Consider the following 21,663-nt stretch of genomic DNA (forward strand, 5'->3'; position numbering starts at 1 on the left):
AACACACAATTTTTCTTTACAGCATGACATTTTGTAACAGGAAAACGTCAACACAAAACACTGTCAACATGAAAGGTAACACCGAGCGCCGTCAACAAGAAACATCGTACACATGAAGCGTAACAATTGAAGTGTAACATTAATGTAACGTCAGACATTGTAAACATGAAAGGTAATGCAAAACAATGAAATTCCATCACACGAAACATGAAAAACACCAAACACCAAACAACGTAACACAAAATGAAATGTAACATGAAACGTAACAGAAAAGAAAGCTTTGCAAATTGCATATTTACAATATTTACTAACTTGGAAATAATTCCATACTGTGGACATACTGAGCTCGCAAGTTTGTTGCTGTGTGGAGCACATCTTCATTCATCCTGATATCAGTATGGGCAAAAAAACCCAAAAACAATATTATGGGTCATCCTATGTAAAATCTGTACTTTCTTACAGTATGATCATAACCATAACCAACACAGCTCTCCATTTCTAGGTCGTGTCTGAAGAAAGCGTCTGAGGTGGCCTGCCTTCTTCGCAGTGGTCACATGACTGTGGCATTGCAAGGTGAGCGCCCCCAGGGCTTTTGGAGGTCCTACAGGACCTACAGGACTTTTGTAGGGCCCAAATTTGGATCACTGCCTTCATTTTGCCAGTCTTTTACTAGTCCTAATTCTTCACCAAGCATTCAGGGAATCTCTTTAGGTCAGGGGTGTCCATAGTGCTGCTTGGGGGCCATTTCGGGGCCGGGGCAAGCTCTTAAAATAACATTGAGCAAGAAAAAAAAAATCAGCAGTGATCTTACAAGAATAAAGTCACAATATTAAGACAAAAAAGTAGTAATGTAACGAGAAAAGTTGTAAATTTACAAGAATAACATGATAATTTATTGCTCTCTGGTTCTACCATATCTTACTTATTGTGTGGAAATATGGGCTAATAACTATAAAAGCAATCTTCACTGGCTAAATGTACTGCAAAAAAGGTCAGTAAGGATAATTCATAATGCCGCCTACAGAGAACATACTAACTCCTTATTTCTAAAATGACAAATACTTCAACTTGCTGATATAGTTCATCTTCAAACAGCTAAAATAATGCATAAGGCTAAAAATAAGCAATTAGCTAAAAATGTCATCCAATACTTCTCTACAAGAGAGGAGAAATATGATCTCAGGGAAGAAGTACATTTAAAACACTTCTATGCTAGGACTACGTTATGCTAGCCATAGCATTTCAGTATGTGGAATCAAACTATGGAATGGATTGAGTAAGGAAATCAAACAATGCACAACGATGAGCCAATTCAAGAAACAATACAAGCAGTTGATGTTTGCTAAATACAAGGATGAAGAGTCTTGAACCAGTCATGATGTGCTATATATATCACTATATTGACACTTACTATGGTACACATTATGGCATTGGATGCTCATATCACCGAGTACTTCCGTACAGGTCAAAAAAATAAAAAATACAAATAAAAAAATATTTAAAAAAATTCAAAAATATATAATAAAAACTTAAAACTATATTAGGAAAGCAGGAAGTGAACAAATGTAACAGTTAGTGATTGTAAACATACCAGATGGAGGGGTAGGATTTAATAAGCTTTGCTTCTTCCTACTCCTTTTGGACATGTGGAACTGGGAACTGATTATGGGATGCACTCAATTGGAATCTGATGCATGTTCAAATGAAATAAAACCATTACCATTACCATAATATGAGGTTTGTGGGTATGCTGGAGCCTATCCCAGTGAGTTTGCGTGAGAGGCGGGGTGCACCCTGGACTGGTGGCCAGCCAATCCCAGGGCACATCTTGACAAACAACCATTCACACTCACATTGGAGTCACCAATTAACAAATTAACCTGTTTTTGGAATGTGGGAGGAAACCGGAGTACCCGGAGAAAACCCATGCATGCACAGGGAGAACATGCAAACTCCACACAGAGATGGCCGAGGGTGGAATTGAACCCTGGTCTCCTAGCTGTGAGGTCTGCATGCTAATCACTAGACCGCCGTGCCGCCCAGTTGGGAATGTTGTCTTATTAAATTATATTTTTTGGCCACACTTTGGTGTCCTGAATGGACGTGGGTGTTGTGTTTCAGAGGCGGAGGACCGGGACATGAGCTGCGTGGTGTCCAGCCTGGTGCAGGTGATGTGCGACCCCCACTGTAGAACCCAGCTGGGTTTCCAGAACCTGGTTCAGAAGGAGTGGGTGATGGCGGGCCACCGCTTCTACAGTCGCATCAACTACCACCGCGATAACGACAAAGAGGAGGTGATGCAGCCGCCATGTTGGATCGGTACCCCATCTGTCCGCTCACCGCGCCTTCTCTGCAGGCTCCGGTCTTCCTGCTTTTCCTGGACTGCGTGTGGCAGCTGTGGTCGCAGTATCCGTCTCGATTCCAGCTGACCGATGACTTCCTGCTGGCTTTGCACGACAGCACGCACTTGCCTCTGTTCTCCAGCTTCCTGGGCAACTGTCAGCGGGAACGATGCAGGCGTTCCCAGGTGAGGAAAATCTCCACTTGGTTCGTCTCCTCAGCTTATCTTGTACTCTTTCTGACAGAACTTAGGCCAGTCCTACACGCCCGTCAACGGCTGGCGAGAAACGCATCATTCGGATTGCACGTCGGAGCCGCCTGACCCGCCCCTTCCTCCGGTGTGGGACTGGTCCCTGCAGTACAGCAAGCAGCGGCAAGCACGCTTCACACAGCCCGTCCCGGCCACGCCTCCTCTGCAGCCTCTGCTCAATGGAAACCTCAACACCCACCAAGACACACACAGGGTAAGATCTGGATGCCGCTGCCCTCTAGTGGCAGTGGGGGGAGCTGCAGGTTACCAGCAGTTGACCCCAGGAAGACCAAATGTGCTGCAGGAAGCGACTCAAACCAACAACTTGGATTTATATTCCCTCCAGCTGGTCGACGCCATCCCCGGCTCCATCTTCCTCCTCTCCCGAGGCGTCTTCTCCTGTCCTGCCAACCTGCTTCCCTGGCGCGGCGGCGGAGGCGGCAGCGGCAGTTCGGGTGTTTACAGGAAGAGCCACCGCAGGGCGCTGTCCTCGGAGAACGTTCCCGGGCTGGAGAGGCTGCTGAAAGCGTGGTCCCTCACCGAGGCCCCTTCGGTCCTTGCTTCCAACTCAGGACTTCATGGACCGCTGGACCCCTACGAGCCCTTGCTGCCCCTGCTTATGGGGCCCTGCATGGGGCTGTGGAGGGAGTGTTACCACCGGGGGGCGCTGCATGCCCAGGTATGTAAACACCTAAACCAGGGGTCTCAAACTCAATTTACTTGGGGGCCACTGGAGCTAGGGTCTGGGCGAGGCTGGGCCGCATCAGGTTTTCCAAAAAAAAAAACCCCAAAAAAATGCATTTATTAAAAAGAAAAATATACAAACTTTTTCAATGCTTTGGTTCCAATTTTCTACAAGAAAAGCTCTGATAAAACATTCCACTGTTCTCAAATATCTTACTTTTTATTTTTCTACACAAAATAAGATGAAAAATAAATAAACAAATCAAGAATAAAGAAAATCAATCAATCAATAAATAAATATAATAATAATAATAAAAGGGCAAATAATAAAAACTTAAGAAACCACATATAGTTGGTGGGTAGACAAATGATTTTTTTCAGATTAAAATGAACAAAGCATTATTAGAGCCCTGTAGACATGACAAAACATGATTATAGTCACATTTATACTCTTTACAGTAAACCTCGGATATATCGGACTCGGATATATCGGAAATTCGCTCACAACGGACAGATAAAAAAGAACCAATTTTTCTGTAATGCATTTCCAATAAAAATTCATTGCATATATCGGATTTTTTATAACGGATTTCATCTATTTCGGACAAAATCTCCAGTCCCGTTCCAATTTCCCTCGCATATATCGGATGGCCGCATCGTGTCTTTCTCCTGGCTCCAGATTTAGGACAAATATAAAAGTGAGTGACGTCAATAATACTAGCACAGCAGTGAATGAGATCTTAACCTCACTATTGGAATTAACGTAGGCCTGACGGGCGTAACAGGGCCTAGCTTAATTAACAATTTGTTATGCTCAGAGTCCACTAAAGTTAAATTCTCATTATCTTACGTCTCTTTTCATTGCCCAGTCCAGGTACATTGGAAACATAGTCAAGGAAGTGCCTTTTTATAACGGATAAAATCCGATTTACGCATATACCGGATATAAATCCGATATATGCGTAAAACGGACATTTTCCGGTATACGCATATAACGGATTTCGCTTATATCGGACAAAACCAGTGGGAACAATTGAATCCGATATATCTGAGGTTTACTGTATTTACAACATATTGCGCAACTGCAGGGTCTTGAGACACATGCTAACTCGCAAACTAGAGAGCTAGCGACCTAAATGGTAGCCTTCAAGTTATTTCCTTTAAACTTAAATAGCCAAAAACTTACCACTTCCACATGGATAGGGAGGATAGCTATTAACAGTTATTTAACCTTTAACATGAACATTAATCAAATGTAATAATTTTTTCTGGGTACATGATACCATACAGCAGGGGTCTCAAACTCAATTTACCTGGGTGAGGCTGGGCCGCATCAGGTAAAAAAAAAATAATAATAAAATAAATAAATATATATATATATATATATATATATATATATATATATATATATATATATATATATATATATATATATATATATATATATATATATATATAAAGAAAAAATAAAAATATTAAAAAATATTAATTACATATAATATTAATAAATATATATAATATAATAGCCTTCAATGCTTCTGCTATACCCTCCACTTTTTCAGTGCTTTGGTTCTTTGCAAAAGCTCTGATAAAACATTAAATTATAATAATTTTTTATAAATTATTATAAATTAATTTTTATTTATTATTAAATTATTAAATAAATGTTTTATGTTAATTTTTATTTTTCGACACAAAATAAGATGGAAAAATAAATATGCAAATCAAAAAAGTGAAACAAATTAACAAATTAATTTTTGTTTATTATTCAATTATTAAATAAATGTTTAATGTTAATTTTTATTTTTCAACACAAAATAAGATGGAAAAATAAATAAGCAAATCAAAAAACAAATTAAACAAATTAAACAAATTAAACAAATTAAACAAATTAAACAAATTAAACAAATTAAACAAATTAAACTTTCATATCAAGGCGGGGGCCTCAAACTAGCGTCCCGCGGGCCGCAAGTTTGAGATCCCTCCCATACAGCATCCATATCAAACTTGCGCGGGCCGCACTAACATTAAACGTTCATATCAAGGCGGGGGCCTCAAACTAGTGTCCTGCGGGCCACATTTGGCCCGCGGGCCGCGTGTTTGAGACCACTGACCTAAACAATAGCTCCATTTGGTCAAATGTATGAACAACGATGGACTCCTAAACTGGAACCAGCCCGCCGTAGATCTTAGTCCTTAGTTCCTGAAGGCATCACAGGCGTCAGCATTCATTTCAGCAGCACATTTCCCAATATGGACGAGGGGAGCCCACCTCACTGATGCTTGCTCGCTCTCTCGAGCACCGTCTCCATGGTGACGTTAGGAATAATCGAGCGGCGAGTGGGCGCCGATGTTTCTTTTGAGCGGGCAAAGGAAACTCAAGCGATTTCAGCTTTGCTCGACATTCAGCCATTATTGTGGCAACACAGTGAGCATGTTGAGATTGATTTCATCTTAGCACCATTGCTATCTAGCACAGCCTTAATCCTCTTGGGCATGGACATGCCTGTCATCTGGGAGGCGTTTGGACTCCTTATCATGTTGGAAATCCGCATCGGTGTCACGGCACATGTCGGAACCGCAGCTCCCTCAGTGCCGGCAGCACTCGTGCAGCCTTGGGCCATGCTTGATTGTACACGAGACAGAATGATGTTACCAAAAGGACTAGAAAAGGTTGCCTGTTTTGTCACTCTTGGACATTTACGAGTGGGGAGGGGTTCATGTTGTGCTTTGTACCATCAACAGAATACGTCTTTTCTCTCAGTGAACCACAGCTCCCTGGTGCCGTCAGCACTTGTGCGGCCCAGACAAGACACAATTATCTTGGAAAAAAAATCATGTTGGTGCTTCACAACGTCAGGAGTACATGTTGGAATTCACCTTTCTCCTCAGTGAACCACAGCTCCTTTAGTGCCAGCAGCACTCATGCACGCAATCATCATCGACGACTCTAAAGTACATGACTCGATATCGTATTGTCCCTTGTGAATGGCCAACATAACCATTTCTGTTAAAATAACGTGATGATGTCCCATCCCCGTCAGGCCTTCTCCCACCCCATCAGCGCCAACCACCCCCACCCCGTGGAGCGACTGGCTCAGGAGGTCCAGCAGCTCAAAGACCAGCTGGCTGAGGCCGCCTCCAACACGCATGCTGACCCGTCCGCCAAGAAGACGAGGACGGACGAGCCCCGACGAGACGCCAACCTGAATCAAAACACCAACAACGGTACCTTCCTCTTCCCGGCGTCCAGGCCCCAAGGTGTGGGCATGGCCACCAGAGCAGCAGCCCCACCCACATCCCTCAACCACAACACCAGGGTGCCTCACACGCCGCCTGCGGGTACCGCTGCTGCTGCGGCCTCCAGGACCGCCTCCAGAGACAACGGTAACAAACACACCTTCCTCTTCGGGCACGCGTCCGCCACGGAGGCCCGTCCGGGACGTGGGAACCCAAAAGTGGCCAAAAGCAATGGCGCCTCCATCGGTTCCTGAGCTCATCCGCCGTGACTAAATGCTTCTAAAAATGCAAAGAACTTTTTTTTTTTTTCTATATTTGCATGACACCTTTCTGAAGAAGAAGATGTGTCCTGATGACCCACAATGCACTTGGAGGAATGTCACGTCTTTCTCACAAGAACAGAAGCTTCTATTTTTGACTCCAGTGGAAGACGCCAGTGTTAGTCAGGTTAGTCACTTCAATGGTACTTAAGATGGACACTTCATTAGGAACACCTGCACAACGCCGACTATAGAGTCTAGACCACTGTAGACCAGGTCTGTCCAAAAAAAAAGGATTGGCTTTTTATGGAAAGCCGGCAATTAAAACAAGAAATGAAGGCCAAAAAAAAACAAAACTCTAAAGGAACGTCCTAATCAATCACGCCTCCTCGCTGGTTTACTCCAAACATTACTCACACCGCTGACTTCCCGATTGTTGTCATTTCCCAACTATTCCTCCCATCGCAACTCATTCCACGTACTCCGGCATGATCAACTTTTTTATCTGGGAAAAAGAAAAGTCAAATAAAGTAAAATTACTCAAGTCACTGAAGACCGCTCAGTAAAAATGTTTCAAGGTAAAGCTTTTCACACGACTCATTAGCCTCAGCTACATGCTTAGCATCTGCTAGCTACTTTCGACACGACCAAAAGGACAAGGTGAGGCCGTCTTGTTTGGCTCGCTTGCTTTGTTGTAGACCACGAAAACTCCATCAAGGCCTGGCTTTTGTACCATCCACTTTTTGTGTGATTTTTGGATTTTTGTCAACAATTTTCCTTAAATGTTATCTCTGTTTTCCTACAACATTGCACGTGACTATTTTTCTCCCGCGTAGCATTTCATTCGTTTTTTGTTGAAAATTTTTGTAACACTTTGAAAATTCCCATAAAATTTTGCCTGTTTTTTTTTTGTACATTGTCTCTGTCTTTGTACACTATTGCACGTAACAAACTACAGTCAAACCTTGGTTTTCATATGTCCCACTTGTCATGGGATTTTTTTAACACATGGATTATTTTTTTTTTTTTTACTGTTTTTGTTAAATTTTGCAATGGCCGTATGACAGGATTTTCTTCAAAAATGTTCAAAAGATTTTGCCTGTTGTTTTGTAAATTGGTCTCGGTTTGGTCGATATATTTCAAGATATTGCACGTAACAAACTACAGTCAAACCTTGGTTTTCGTGCGGCACACTTTTCGTCTGATTTGGTATTTTGCTGAAAATGTTTCCAACACATTGAAAATTCCCATAAAATTTTGCCTGGTTTTTGTACATAGTCTCTGTCTTTGTACAATATTGCACGTAACAAACTACAGTCAAACCTTAATTTTAATATGTCCCACTTTTCATGTGATTTAAAAAATTTTTTTTACTGTTTTTGTTAAATTTTGCAATGGCCGTATGATAGGATTGTCATCGAAAATGTTCGAAAAATTTTGCCTGTTTTGTACACTGGTCTGGGTTTTCAATATATTTCAAGATATTGCACACAACAAACTACAGTCAAACCTTGGTTTTCATATGCCCCACTTTTTGTCTGTGATTTTTTTTTTTTTTTACTGTTTTTGTAATATTTTGTAATGGCCGTATGATAGGATTTTCATCGAAAATGTTCGAAAAATTTTGCCTGTTGTTTTGTACACTGGTCTCGGTTTTTGATATATTTCAATTTTGTTATGTATTATTATATTTAATTTTCATGCGGCACACTTTTCGTCTGATTTGGTATTTTGTTGAAAATTTTGGCAAATGTGCATCAGTCATACGATTTGCTTTTCTTGGAAATGTTAGAAAAAAATTTAGCATCTGTTTTTGTCCAGAGATGTCTTGGTTTTATATCGCAACATACGATGGTCATATGCCCCGCTTTTCATATCATTTGTTATTTAATTCAAAATTTTAATGACATTTTACTTCAGTCGTATGCTTGGCATTTTGTCAAAAAAAATCATAAAATTTTGCTGTCGTTTTTGTACTCTGGTACTGTTTTTGTACAATATTGCACATAGTACTGTCAAACCTTGGTTTTTGTACGCCCGAGTTTTTGTATGATTTGATTTTGTGTACCTTTTTGTGCATTGTGTTGGTTTTCATACAATATTGCACCTAACAAACTACAGTCAGACCTCGGTTTGTAGGCCCTAGTTTTCTTTTTTTGTAGAAAATTGACATTAAATCTGCCTCAGTCGTATGATTTGCTTCTCATTGAAAACTGGGTCAATTTTACCCGGGTTTTTATACACTGGTGTCTGTTTTTGTTCAATAGTGCACCTAACAAAACTTGGTTTTCCTACACTCCAGTTTTTGTATGATTTGTTTTTTGTGGGAATTTTGGTCGCGTACAACCTTAGTTTTCCAGTACATATCATTCATTTTCCTACCCCCAGTTTGGGTATGATTTGGATTTCATCCAAAATGTTTGTCTCAATTTTTTGTACACTGCCTCGGTTTTCATGCAACATTGCATGTAACAACTACAGTCAAACCTTGGTTTGAGGCCTTTCACGTACATTGTCTCAGTTTGTGTACAATAGTGCGCGAAGCAAGGAACAAACTAGTCCCTTACCTGTACTGTACTACTGTATCGTTTCATGAAATGGAGCACCCAAACAAAGCACTCTACGCGTTCATAACTCAAATCCGTGCATTTTTTAATGAAGTATGGCTGCTAATAACCTGCCATGGGGACAAAGAAAGTTAGGAGTGGCAGCAATTTGATGCAGATTTTTTTTTAAAGCAATAATGGGGAAAAAAGACCAGTAATCTCATAAGATTGAATATGAATTATTTTTTACAATATAAAGACAAAGTCATAAGTGGAAAAAAATAACATGAAGTTGAAATATTAGACTGAACTATGCATGTTTAAAAGGTTTTAGGAAAATTATTAAAAAGTTATATTGCTATATAGTCCAAATATTCTGAGAATAAATTGGGTGAAAGCTATAGTATTATGATAATAAAGTCCAAATTATATGAGGAAAAAAAACATAATATTGAGATATAGTAATATACCTTTTTAATAATTTTCCTAAAACCTTTTAAACTTTTTGCTCCCAATATTATGCTTTTTTTTCCTCGTATAATTTGGACTTTATTATCATAATATTATAGCTTTCACCCATATAGTCCAAATATTCTGAGAATAAATTGGGTATAATTTGGACTTTATTATCATAATATTATAGCTTTCCCCCAATTTATTCTCAGAATATTTGGACTATATATCATAATATTATAGCTTTCCCCCAATTTATTCTCAGAATATTTGGACTGTATAGTAAAATAACTTTTTAATAATTTTCCTAAAACTTTTTAAACTTATAATACCAATATTATGCTTTTTTTTCTCGTACAATTTGGACTTTATTATCATAATATTAGGAAAATTATTAAAAAGTTATATCTAACTATATAACATGTTATATATAACATGTATATAATTTGGACTTTATTATCATAATATTATAGCTTTCACCCATATAGTCCAAATATTCTGAGAATAAATTGGGTGAAAGCTATAATAATATGATAATAAAGTCCAAATTATATGAGGGGAAAAAAGCATAATATTGGGGGCAAAAAGTTTAAAAGGTTTTAGGAAAATTATTAAAAAGTTATAATACTATATAGTCCAAATATTCTGAGAATAAATTGGGGGAAAGCTATAATATGATAATAAAGTCCAAATTATATGAGGAAAAAAAGCATAATATTGGGAGCAAAAATGTACATGGAGAGTGTTTTTTTATGTTTTTTTTTTAATACAAGGGCAAAAATGTGATATTAGTAAAAAAAAAAACACTTTGATGCAGGCTGTGTTTTTTCTTCTTTTATGATTATTTCACATTGTTTTCTGCATGTAAATCTGGAATTATGTTTTTTTTGTTCCAATTTTTGTGTGTCTGGAAGAGATAAATTGCCTCCAGGTTCTCCTACAGCTCCATAAGTCCTTGGTCAAGGTGTGATTGGTCTTTGCAGGTGTACCTAATGAAGTTTAGCTGCTCATTATTTCAATTAATAAACAAAGAAAGCACTTTGACATTTTAATGCGGAGCGACGCGTGTATGACGTCTGCTACTTGCCTTTGGGGGCGTGACCACTGGCTTTCGTGTAGAATTTAGGGCATGAGAGTTATTTTGGTATTCTGCTCTCATACGAGCCCCCCCACCCCACCCAGCGTCCATATCCACGTTCAGCATTTCAGCCCTTTTGGAGCTCATCTATGTAGAAGTCAACAATTAATGGATGTCATTTGGTGATGTTATTTTTGAAGAAGGTGTTCATATTGTTGAATGGATTGATGTATGGAATATGACGTGTATGGTAAAAGCACAAAAACAAATGTAAATGCATGTTTTGTATATCTTTGCAGGCTGAGAGGTACCTCACTTGATTTATTTGCATGAATACAAAGACATTTGATTTTCTTGCTAAAAATGTCAAAAGTGTTATGTTTTTGTATTTGGCATGTTTTTGTCCCGATAATAAAACCATCCAAAAAAGAAAAGACACCCCCGCTCCCAAATATTTTGCACACAGCTCACAACCTTTATTTTTTTTTAACAAAATAAATATGATCTGGACCACTTAAAAAGGTAGCATGAAACTACACAGCAGCGTTTTGAAAAGATAAAAACTCTTCCTTCCCGCCTCACGTCAGGACACAAAGGTGCAAAATGCTTTCCACAGAAAATGGAACAAAGTGAGACCTCATTGCACGGTTGCATCTTTGAGACATTCTTGTTCATTAAAAGCAAAACGAGTAGAAAATCTGTTGATGAAACACCATGACGGCCATGTTGGTTTAGCGTTTATTGACAAGCATTTGGCACTTTGCAGATCTTCCAGACAGGAAGTCCTCCAGCCATCACTCCCAGCAGTTCCCGTGCTGGATGCCGTCGGGCCCATAGAAGCATCCGGAGGACGACGACGACGACGGGCCCAAGCACCCCAGCCGGCACATGGACTTACACACGGGGCAAGGGTAGTCGGAGAGGCCCTCGATGTCCTCGAAGGCCAGGTTGACGATGTGGTCGCAGCACGGGTCGCAGTAGAGGTGGCCGCACGACAGGCGCTTGAGGCGGGCCTCGTAGGAGATGCAGCACTGGCAGTGAGGCAGGTCCGGACCCAGGGACAAGGAGCCCGTCAGGGAGCTGCTGTCCAGGCTGCCTGCCTGGCTGGAGCTCAGCTTGGCAGGAGACCTGCGAGGGATGAGGAGACGTTCAGGTCAGCCGCACTTGACCCGGGTTCAACCCCGGCGTAAGCTGAGTCGTCTACTCCGGCACCGCTGCACACAGAAGGGTCACACGTGGGTCACACCCGTGTGGGGTGTCCTATTAGTTTTCACACAAATACGCCACATGGTGGCGCCATTTTTACAGTCGCCCCTCTCCACATTATGGTTTTTATCACAGTTTTCTAAAATATTGCACTTCCAGCATATGTTATGTATGTTTGGCCCAAAGTAAGCATTTAGGCATAAAATGACTCCCAACTAAAAATCAAAAGACATTGGAATGTAGTGTTCTACACCGGTCGATAGGTGGCAGTCATGTTACTGTAACTACCTGTAACGTTGCCGTTGATAATTCTGATGTTTATGAACGTACCATGTTGTTACGTTATTGGTAGATTAAAAGCGCTACATTATGTCAGCCACCGCAAGAAGTCCCTCCCCCGATGCTAACGTGTGTGAGTATATTATGTCTGATTTTAGTCTTGCATACTAATATGCTAGCATATATCGCATACCGTATATGGCGTGCTTGCATGTATCACATACCGTATATAGCATGCTAGCAAGTCTCACATACTAGTATGCTAGCATGTATCACATACAAGTATGCTAGCATATATCGCATACCGTATATGGCATGCTAGCAAGTATCGCATACCGTGTATGGCATGCTAGCATGTATCACATACCATATATAACAGGCTAGCATATATCACATACTAGTATGCTAGCATATATCGCATACTAGTATGCTAGCATATATCGCGTACAAGTATGCTAGCATATATCGCGTACTAGTATGCTAGCATATATCGCATACTCGTATGCTAGCATATATCGCATACCGTATATGGCATGCTTGCATGTATCGCATACCGTATATAGCATGCTAGCATGTATCGCACACCGTATATAGCATGCTAGCATGTATCGCACACCGTATATAGCATGCTAACATGTATCGCATACCGTATATAGCACGCTAGCATGTATCGCATACCGTATATAGCACACTAGCATGTATCACATACCGTATATAGCACGCTAGCATGTATTACATACCGTATATAGCATGCTAGCATGTATCACATACCGTATATAGCACGCTACCGTGTATCACACACCGTATATGGCAAGCTACTGTGTATCACACACCGTATGTAGCACACTAGCATGTATCACACACCGCATATAGCACGCTAGCATGTATCACACACCGTATATAGCACGCTAGCATGTATCACACACCGTATATAGCATGCTAGCATGTATCGCATACCGTATATGGCATGCTACCATGTATCACATACCGTATATAGCACGCTAGCATGTATCACACACCGTATATAGCACGCTAGCAAGTATCACATACCGCATATAGCACGCTAGCATGTATCACACACCGTATATAGCACGCTAGCATGTATCACACACCGTATATAGCACGCTAGCATGTATCACACACCGTATATAGCACGCTAGCATGTATCACACACCGTATATAGCACGCTAGCATGTATCACACACCGTATATAGCACGCTAGCAAGTATCACATACCGCATATAGCACGCTAGCATGTATCACACACCGTATATAGCACGCTAGCATGTATCACACACCGTATATAGCACGCTAGCATGTATCACACACCGTATATAGCACGCTAGCATGTATCACACACCGTATATAGCACGCTAGCATGTATCACACACCGTATATAGCACGCTAGCAAGTATCACATACCGCATATAGCACGCTAGCATGTATCACACACCGTATATAGCACGCTAGCATGTATCACACACCGTATATAGCACGCTAGCATGTATCACACACCGTATATAGCACGCTAGCATGTATCACACACCGTATATAGCATGCTAGCATGTATCGCATACCGTATATGGCATGCTACCATGTATCACATACCGTATATAGCACGCTAGCAAGTATCACATACCGCATATAGCACGCTAGCATGTATCACACACCGTATATAGCACGCTAGCATGTATCACACACCGTATATAGCACGCTAGCATGTATCACACACCGTATATAGCACGCTAGCAAGTATCACATACCGCATATAGCACGCTAGCATGTATCACACACCGTATATAGCACGCTAGCATGTATCACACACCGTATATAGCACGCTAGCATGTATCACACACCGTATATAGCACGCTAGCATGTATCACACACCGTATATAGCATGCTAGCATGTATTTCAAAGCATTTTCAACACCACCCATAGGGGGCGCCACAAATGCCAATACTATAGTAACCCAAATATTATACACGCTCTCCCTGCACACTACAAAAATAAACACTTTTAAAAACGGCACATTATTATATTCATAAAAGGCAAATATGACGTGTAGCTTGCATTGCATTTGTTAATTTGTGCAGCAGGTGTTTTTCACTGACGATTTGTTGGCCAAATAAGAACAAGCTGAAATCGATCGTCGCTATTAATGACGTCCTTGATAAGTATGACCTATTAATATCATTTAAAGTGCATTCAAAATTCAACACTTATTCTGAATTTGGATGCAGACAATAACGGTTCCAATAATATAATAATAGGTTTTATTGTTGTCCTCATTGAACACGCGTTGTTATGCAAGAACAATCCCCAATCGATGTGAGCGTTTAGCATGAAAATGCACATACTGTACATATGATACACGAAGGAGTTATATAATATGTCATAATAATGTCATCATCGTATCATTCCAGCGAAGAGGATAAAGGCTCACCTCGTCGAGGATGAAGACTTGCAACAATCGAAGCTGAAAGCCGCCAGGATCCTCCACAGAAGGTCCATGTCTGGGGTGTCATGGTACCGGCAGCGCGGCATGCGCCTCCTCCGGCCAGAACCTCATCATGCGTCTTCTTTGGAAGCCACGACCAAAACCAAAACCACAACCACAGCAGACCCAATCAGTCCTAACAGCGCCAACATCCACTTGCTGTCAGTCTTTCAGCACGTGCGTGTGCGTGTCCATGGGAGAGGGGCGGGCTCTAACCGGAAGTGTCAAATAATACTCTTTTAAACGCGTGAACGCGGATGAAATATTGTAATTTATTTAATTAATTCATTTATTGTTGCCGATGTCCTCGCTATTTCGCTATGTACTTACCTTTCAAACTAACACGCCAAAAATAAATGTTATGCATAACGTCGTAACGCTCCATCTTGGGTGCAGTGACCAGTAGTGTCCATCAGATGTCGACAAAGATCAAGCGCAAATGTTCACCATTGTAGTGTGAATGATTATTTAAATATTTATTATTATTAGCTCCCTCTAGATAAGTTATAACGGCTTTATAATCTATTTTACACTCGGAAAATAAGCTTGTGTGTGGACAGGAAGTGACAGGAAGTGTGATTCAGAGTTTTAGCTGGCATACGGCCACAACGGTAGCCCGTGTTCATATTATGATTATGGCGATATTATTATTATTATTACTATAGCCATTTGAATCATCTGTAATCCAAAAATAGCTTCAAAATGTCTCCAGTCAAACGAGGATGTCATTTTTGAGTGGACTTGAGCTCTCGTACTAATATTTTACCTGTTTACATAACTGCAAATCCATATTCAATAAATTGTTTTTTTTCTTTATTCCACAAGGGTGCATCCTGTAGAGGTCCCTGCCAACAACGTGACCAATTAGAGAGAGAGAGAGAGACGACACTGCACCAGGCTGATGTCTACGCATGCGCAATGACAGAAATAGTTTATTGCATTTATGACTGATTGACGCCCTCCTCATCCTTTTCCTGTCCTCTGGATGAAGATTATAGAGGAGAGATGGAGGATGCTGTGTAGTAGGAGGGAGGAACTGCGAAAGGAAGGAAGGAAGGAAGGAGGCAGGGCACAGCCTTGCTACGTCATCAGCCATCAGGACGCCGCCGCCGCCGCTTCCAGTCCTGCGAGGTTGAGAGCGGAGAGAAGAGGCTGACATTGACGACTGCGGTCCAAAGAAGAATTCAAAGGTAAGAAAAAGGTCGAATAAACATGCACGTTGTGACCTTGCATGACGTAATGCATGACGTAATGCACGACTCCGGAGGGAAGTAATTGGCTGCGTTGGGTTTTTCGAAGAAGAATGAAGGTTACACGGTCGTGCTGTGGCATTCCCACCCGGCGGATGGTGCCCCAAGCTGGGCGTCATTTCGCCTCGGATGCCTTTTATTTTAATTATGGAATCAGAAGTAGAAATTGCGTTTGTTTTGAAATTACGTTTTTACGCGTGTAATCTAGGAGGAGGGGGTTAGAATGGTGGGGGGGGGGGGGTGTCCCGCGCTGCGTCGTGCGCCAAAATGACCTTGTGGTTTGGAAAAGCTCTCACTTGCTATATTGGTGTTTTTTTTGAATGATAATATCATCAAACGTGACATATAGTGGATGTGAGCAAGATTTTTTTTTGTGAGGGTCGACATTTGCCAACTTTGTCGCTGAGGCCGCCATTGTTGCTTATTTGCATCCAAGCAGCATCACCTTCTTTATCCTCCATGGACTGGATGTGTGCAAAGTCTTTTTATCTCGGTGGTAAATCATGGAAGTCGAAAAATTAGTCAAATGTTTCCAAATTATGAGGAGTAGTGCCTGAAAAACACACCCCCCCCCCCCCCTCCCCAGCTTCCTAATCCATTGTATTATAATTTTAATGTTCACTTTTCAAGTTTTCATGTCAGGAAGGAAAAATCATCTTCCTCATGGACATGATACTCAACTCCAACCCGTAACTAAACCCCCCATAGGTGCCCCATAAACCCCATAACTGCTTTAAAAAAAAGGCTTCGCTACACATCTTAAAATTATTCCCGCACCTCGCCATGATATCCATTAGCTACAGATCATTCGATCATTTTGTTCTTCTACAGCAAATATGCTAACATAGCATATGTCGCTGTTAAAATGTCAAGTTAGCACTTTAGCTCGCTTAGCTAATGTGTTGCTAACGTTTGTGTCCTCTGTCCGTCATGTTACTGTGGGAGGGGTGGGATGGGGTGAAAAAGTGTTTTAACGCCCCTGTTTGTCACACAGATCATCAAAATTAAAATTTGAGTCAGTGACAACACAACCGAACACAAAATACAGTTTTTAAATGAAACTTTTTTATTATTAAAAGAGAAACAAAAACCAAAACGACATGGCCCTGTGAGAAAAAGTGCCCCCCCCCCCCCCCCCCCGTTTAAACATACCACAACTGAGATTGATAGAGCTCTATCAGTGTGGAAAAGGTTATAAAGCAATTTCTAATGCTTTGGGACTCCAGCCAACCACAATGAGAGACATTACCCACAAATGGTGACAAAATGAAACAGTGGTGAACAGTGCCGACCAAAATGTCCCCAACGGCTCATCCAAGAGGTCGCAAAAGACCCCACAACAACATCCAAAGACGTGCAGGCCTCACTTGCCTCAGTTAAGGTCAGTGTTCATTCAAAGACCAAAACCACAGCTGAACCAAAAGGACATTAAGGCTGGTCCCCAAGACCTTTGGGAAAATACTCGGTGGTCTGACATCTGGTGTCGCCGCATTTCAGCAAAAACAACAGTAAAATATGGTGGTGGTAGTGTCATGGTCTGGGGTTGTTTTGCTGCTTCAGGACCTGGAAGACTTGCTGTGATAAATGGATGCATGAATTCTCCTGAAGGAGAATATCCGGCCATGTGTTGGTGACCTCAATGATCCAAAACACACCAGCAAGTCCTCCTCTGATTGGCTAAAGAAAAACAATGATACTTCCTTATTACAAGGACATTGCGGTCCTGATGCGAGATAATTAGCTTGTACAGGTTTGCTAGCCACAAGCTGCATGTGTGTCGCAGGTGTCTTCACATGCTAACAGCAGCTGACAGATGTTCTCGGTGTTGTCATTCTCATTCCATCTGCAGGGATTCGTGCGGTCGCAGGCCGAGCCACGTACGTACGCTGTCATGGTGGTTAGCATCGATGAGCTAAACATGTTCCTAGCTGGCAGCTAAAAATCCGTATGCTACTCGCCTAAATGGACACAGAGAGAAAGTACACAGGCGTCACTGTCGCTGATGGATGCTGACATTTAGAAGGAGGAGCCAAGACCCCATCAGCCAATCAGGCTGTTCCTCCTCATTGTTCTTTTTCCAATTTGCCACCATAAACTCCTTATTTCTAAAATGACAAATACTTCAACTTGCTGATATAGTTCATCTTCAAACAGCTAAAATAATGCATAAGGCTAAAAATAAGCAATTAGCTAAAAATATAATAATAATAATAATACATTTTATTTGTATAGCGCTTTTCAAGATACTCAAAGACACTTTACAAAAGAATGAAGTTGAATAAAACAAGTAAACAGAATAAAAGACACACCAAAATACAACATTCATTGGTTAATACATGAGTATTCCGGAGGTGATGAATGCATGGATTAGGGATTCAGCGGCAGAGAATGTAAAATATCATCCAATACTTCTCTACAAGAGAGGAGAAATATGATCTCAGGGAAGAAGTACATTTGAAACACTTCTATGCTAGGACTACGTTATGCTAGCCATAGCATTTCAGTATGTGGAATCAAACTATGGAATGGATTGAGTAAGGAAATCAAACAATGCACAACGATGAGCCAATTCAAGAAACAATACAAGCAGTTGATGTTTGCTAAATACAAGGATGAAGAGTCTTGAACCAGTCATGATGTGCTATATATATCACTATATTGACACTTACTATGGTACCCATTATGGCATTGGATGCTCATATCACCGAGTACTTCGGTATGGGATGAAAAATTACAAAATAAAAAAAAAACGAAAAAAAACCCCAAAACCTTAAACTGTATTATGGAAAGCAGGAAGTGAACAAATGTAATATTGACACTTACTATGGTACACATTATGTCATTGGATGCTCATATCACCTTGTACTTCGGTACGAGGTACATTATTAAAAAAACAAAAAAAAAAACCTTAAACTGTGTTATGGAAAGCAGGAAGTGAACAAATGTAACAGTTAGTGATTGTAAAAGTACCAGATGGAGGGGAAGGATTTAATAAGCTTTGCTTCTTCCTACTCCTTTTGGACATGTGGAACTGGGAACTGATTATGGGATGCACCCAAGGTGGTGGCAACGAACACGAGTAAGTGAATGTTAACACACACACATCTCAGCTCTAGAACTGCCTTACACGTCCGCAATGCAAGTGGACCGTAACGCCTACAAGGGTTCACCTCTCCAACTGTACCTTTGTTCAGATCTGCACCAACTGCCATGTTGCCTTATTGACGTTGGTCCGCCTCGGGAGTTTAACAGGCTTGTCAATCGTGTGTGAAGAACAACATCGATGCTTCCCTTCCACAGAAACGGAAAAGAAACAGGAGAAATCTGTTGGGAAAGATGCGTCAATGAAGACGAATCAATACTGCAAGGGTATTTATCCAGGAAGGACACAGACATGATCGATAAAAAATCCCACGACTTTACAGTTTTCAGACTTCCTGCAACAATACTATTGGTTTTGAATAATGGATGACCCCTATTGATTAACAACGATTTAGATTAGCAATCTGTGTTTACCGCGTTAGCACCCTACCAGTTTTGATTGACAAGCGATCATACCCACCCAAATATTCCATAGCAAAGCAAGAACCCCGTTCATTTTCAATGATCTGAGGTAGCTGAGCTTCAATATTGGGGATGTTAAAACAAAACCGATGTGCCAATATTGTCCAACTCTCAATTTCTGATATCAACCGATATCAATATCTGTAACATGGCATATCTCCTGTGTCCACATATGTTGGATACAGAATTGTTTTATATTGGTTTTCATGATCGGGAAGAAATCTGATACTGATATCAACCGATATTGCATTTTTTATGCCAATAAAGGGACAATAATCATTGGACATCTTTAGTCTCCATATGGTAATGGTAATGGTAATGGTAATGGTAATGGTAATGGTAATGGTAATGGTAATGGTAATGGTAATGGTAATGGTAATGGTAATGGTAATGGTAATGGTAATGGTAATGGTTTTATTTTATTTGAACATGCATCAGATTCCAATTGAGTGCATCCCATAATCAGTTCCCAGTTCCCACATGTCCAAAAGGAGTAGGAAGAAGCAAAGCTTATTAAATCCTACCTCGCCATCTGGTACTTTTACAATCACTAACTGTTACATTTGTTCACTTCCTGCTTTCCATAATACAGTTTTAAGTTTTTTTTATATATTTTTTAAATTTTTTAAAATATTTTTGAATTTTTTTTGTTTTTTTATTTGTATTTTTTTTGTCATGTAGCGAAGTAGGAGGTGATATGATATGATATGAACTATATCAGCAAGTTGATGTATTTGTGATTTTACAAATAAGGAGTTAGTATGTTCTCTGTAGGCGGCATTATGAATTATCCTTACTGACCTTTTTTGCAGTACATTTAGCCAGTGAAGATTGCTTTTATAGTTATTAGCCCATATTTCCACACAATAAGTAAGATATGGTAGAACCAGAGAGCAATAAAGAGTGTGGAGTGATTTCTGATTGAGAACAAATTTTGCTTTGTTCAATACTGAAATATTTCTGGCCACCTTATGTTGTATATTTGTAATATGAGGTTTCCAGCTCATATTTTCATCTATTGTGATCCCCAGAAATGTATTTTCCTTCACCCTTTCAATGTCCACACCGTCTATTTGCTGGTGTGTGTCCTTTCTGCTGTTAGCAAACATCATGATTTTAGTTTTATTTAGTTCAAGGACAATCTATTATCATCAAAGCATCTTTTTAGTGTGACCATTTCTTCTGTGACCTTTCTAATGATTTCATCTGTACTCCCTCCAGAACAAACAGCAGTGGTATCATTATATATTCCTTGTCAGTACTTTGACTTCGCTATCAATCTTCTACAATTTGTCAGGACTAAGAAAGAAAGGGTGAATCCTGCTGATTTGGACTTTTGTAGAACCCAAATTTGGATCACTGCCTTCATCTTGCCAGTGTTTTACTAGTCTAAGTAATTCTTCACCGAGCATTCAGGGAATCTCTTTAGGTCAGGGGTGTCCATAGTGCTGCTCGGGGGCCATTTGGGGGCCGTGGCAAGCTCTTAAAATACAATTGAACAAGAAAAAAAAAAATCAGCAGTGATTTTACAAGAATAAAGTCACAATATTAAGAGAAAAAAGTTGTAATGTAACGAGAAAAGTCGTAAATTTACAAGAATAATGCTAGGTTAATTAGCCACTCCAAATTGTCCATAGGTATGAATGTGAGTGTGAATGGTTGTTTGTCTATATGTGCCCTGGGATTGGCTGGCCACCAGTCCAGGGTGTACAGTATCTGCCCAAAGACAGCTGGGATAGGCTCCAGCATGAATACAAAATGAATGTTTCAAGACTTGACTTATGACTTGTCAGTGCAGCCTGTTTTGTGTTTGTTCAGGTTTTGGTGTTGGGGCTGGTCGCAGCTGGGATAGGCTCCAGCATGAATATGATTTGTCACTCCAGAAAGACTTCACACATTTTCCGGAGAACTAGCTGATAGCTAGCTGAGCATCCAGTGTTGTCTATGTTCACCTTGTACATGAGCACGTTTGCCTCATTATTAGCTGATTAGCAGCAGCGGACTTAATGAGGTCA

General features: G+C 40.5%; 3 protein-coding genes across 3 annotated transcripts in view; 2 read left to right on the forward strand and 1 right to left on the reverse strand.

Annotated features, from left to right (window-relative positions):
- The window catches only part of mtmr11 (myotubularin related protein 11), a 42,220-nt gene extending 32,480 nt beyond the window's left edge, over nt 1-9,740 (forward strand). The window contains exons 12-17 of the mRNA XM_058054066.2: nt 503-573; nt 2,122-2,294; nt 2,357-2,527; nt 2,586-2,804; nt 2,937-3,269; nt 6,319-9,740. Of these exons, the coding sequence (XP_057910049.2) occupies nt 503-573; nt 2,122-2,294; nt 2,357-2,527; nt 2,586-2,804; nt 2,937-3,269; nt 6,319-6,768 (1,417 nt within the window). The 3' untranslated portion in view covers nt 6,769-9,740. The remainder of the gene's footprint in view (nt 1-502; nt 574-2,121; nt 2,295-2,356; nt 2,528-2,585; nt 2,805-2,936; nt 3,270-6,318) is intronic.
- Nucleotides 9,741-11,231: 1,491 nt separating this feature from the next.
- On the reverse strand, nt 11,232-15,048 carry LOC144898510 (uncharacterized). Its single transcript, XM_078790657.1, has 2 exons — nt 14,781-15,048; nt 11,232-11,979 (listed from the first exon to the last, which is right to left on the reverse strand). Exons 1-2 carry the CDS (start codon nt 14,879-14,881, stop codon nt 11,646-11,648), a joined length of 435 nt encoding a protein of 144 aa, XP_078646783.1. The 5' UTR covers nt 14,882-15,048; the 3' UTR covers nt 11,232-11,645.
- A 719-nt stretch (nt 15,049-15,767) lies between these two features.
- sv2a (synaptic vesicle glycoprotein 2A) overlaps nt 15,768-21,663 on the forward strand; it is a 30,830-nt gene continuing 24,934 nt past the window's right edge. The window contains exon 1 of the mRNA XM_058054067.2: nt 15,768-16,024. The gene's annotated coding sequence lies outside the window, so the exon portion shown is untranslated. The remainder of the gene's footprint in view (nt 16,025-21,663) is intronic.

The sequence above is a fragment of the Doryrhamphus excisus genome, linkage group LG5 (assembly GCF_037039965.1).
Source record: "Doryrhamphus excisus strain RoL-2023G ecotype Guam linkage group LG5, RoL_Dexc_Guam_v1.1, whole genome shotgun sequence".
NCBI classification, from domain to species: Eukaryota; Metazoa; Chordata; class Actinopteri; order Syngnathiformes; family Syngnathidae; genus Doryrhamphus; species Doryrhamphus excisus.

What these genes read in the sequence shown, in the direction of transcription:
- LOC144898510 (XM_078790657.1), bottom strand. Translation starts at nt 14,881, where the DNA reads ATGCCGCGCTGCCGGTACCATGACACCCCAGACATGGACCTTCTGTGG. An exon ending in AAGTCTTCATCCTCGACGAG is followed by an intron (nt 11,980 to 14,780) that starts GTGAGCCTTTAT and finishes CATCCCTCGCAG; the next exon opens with GTCTCCTGCCAAGCTGAGCT.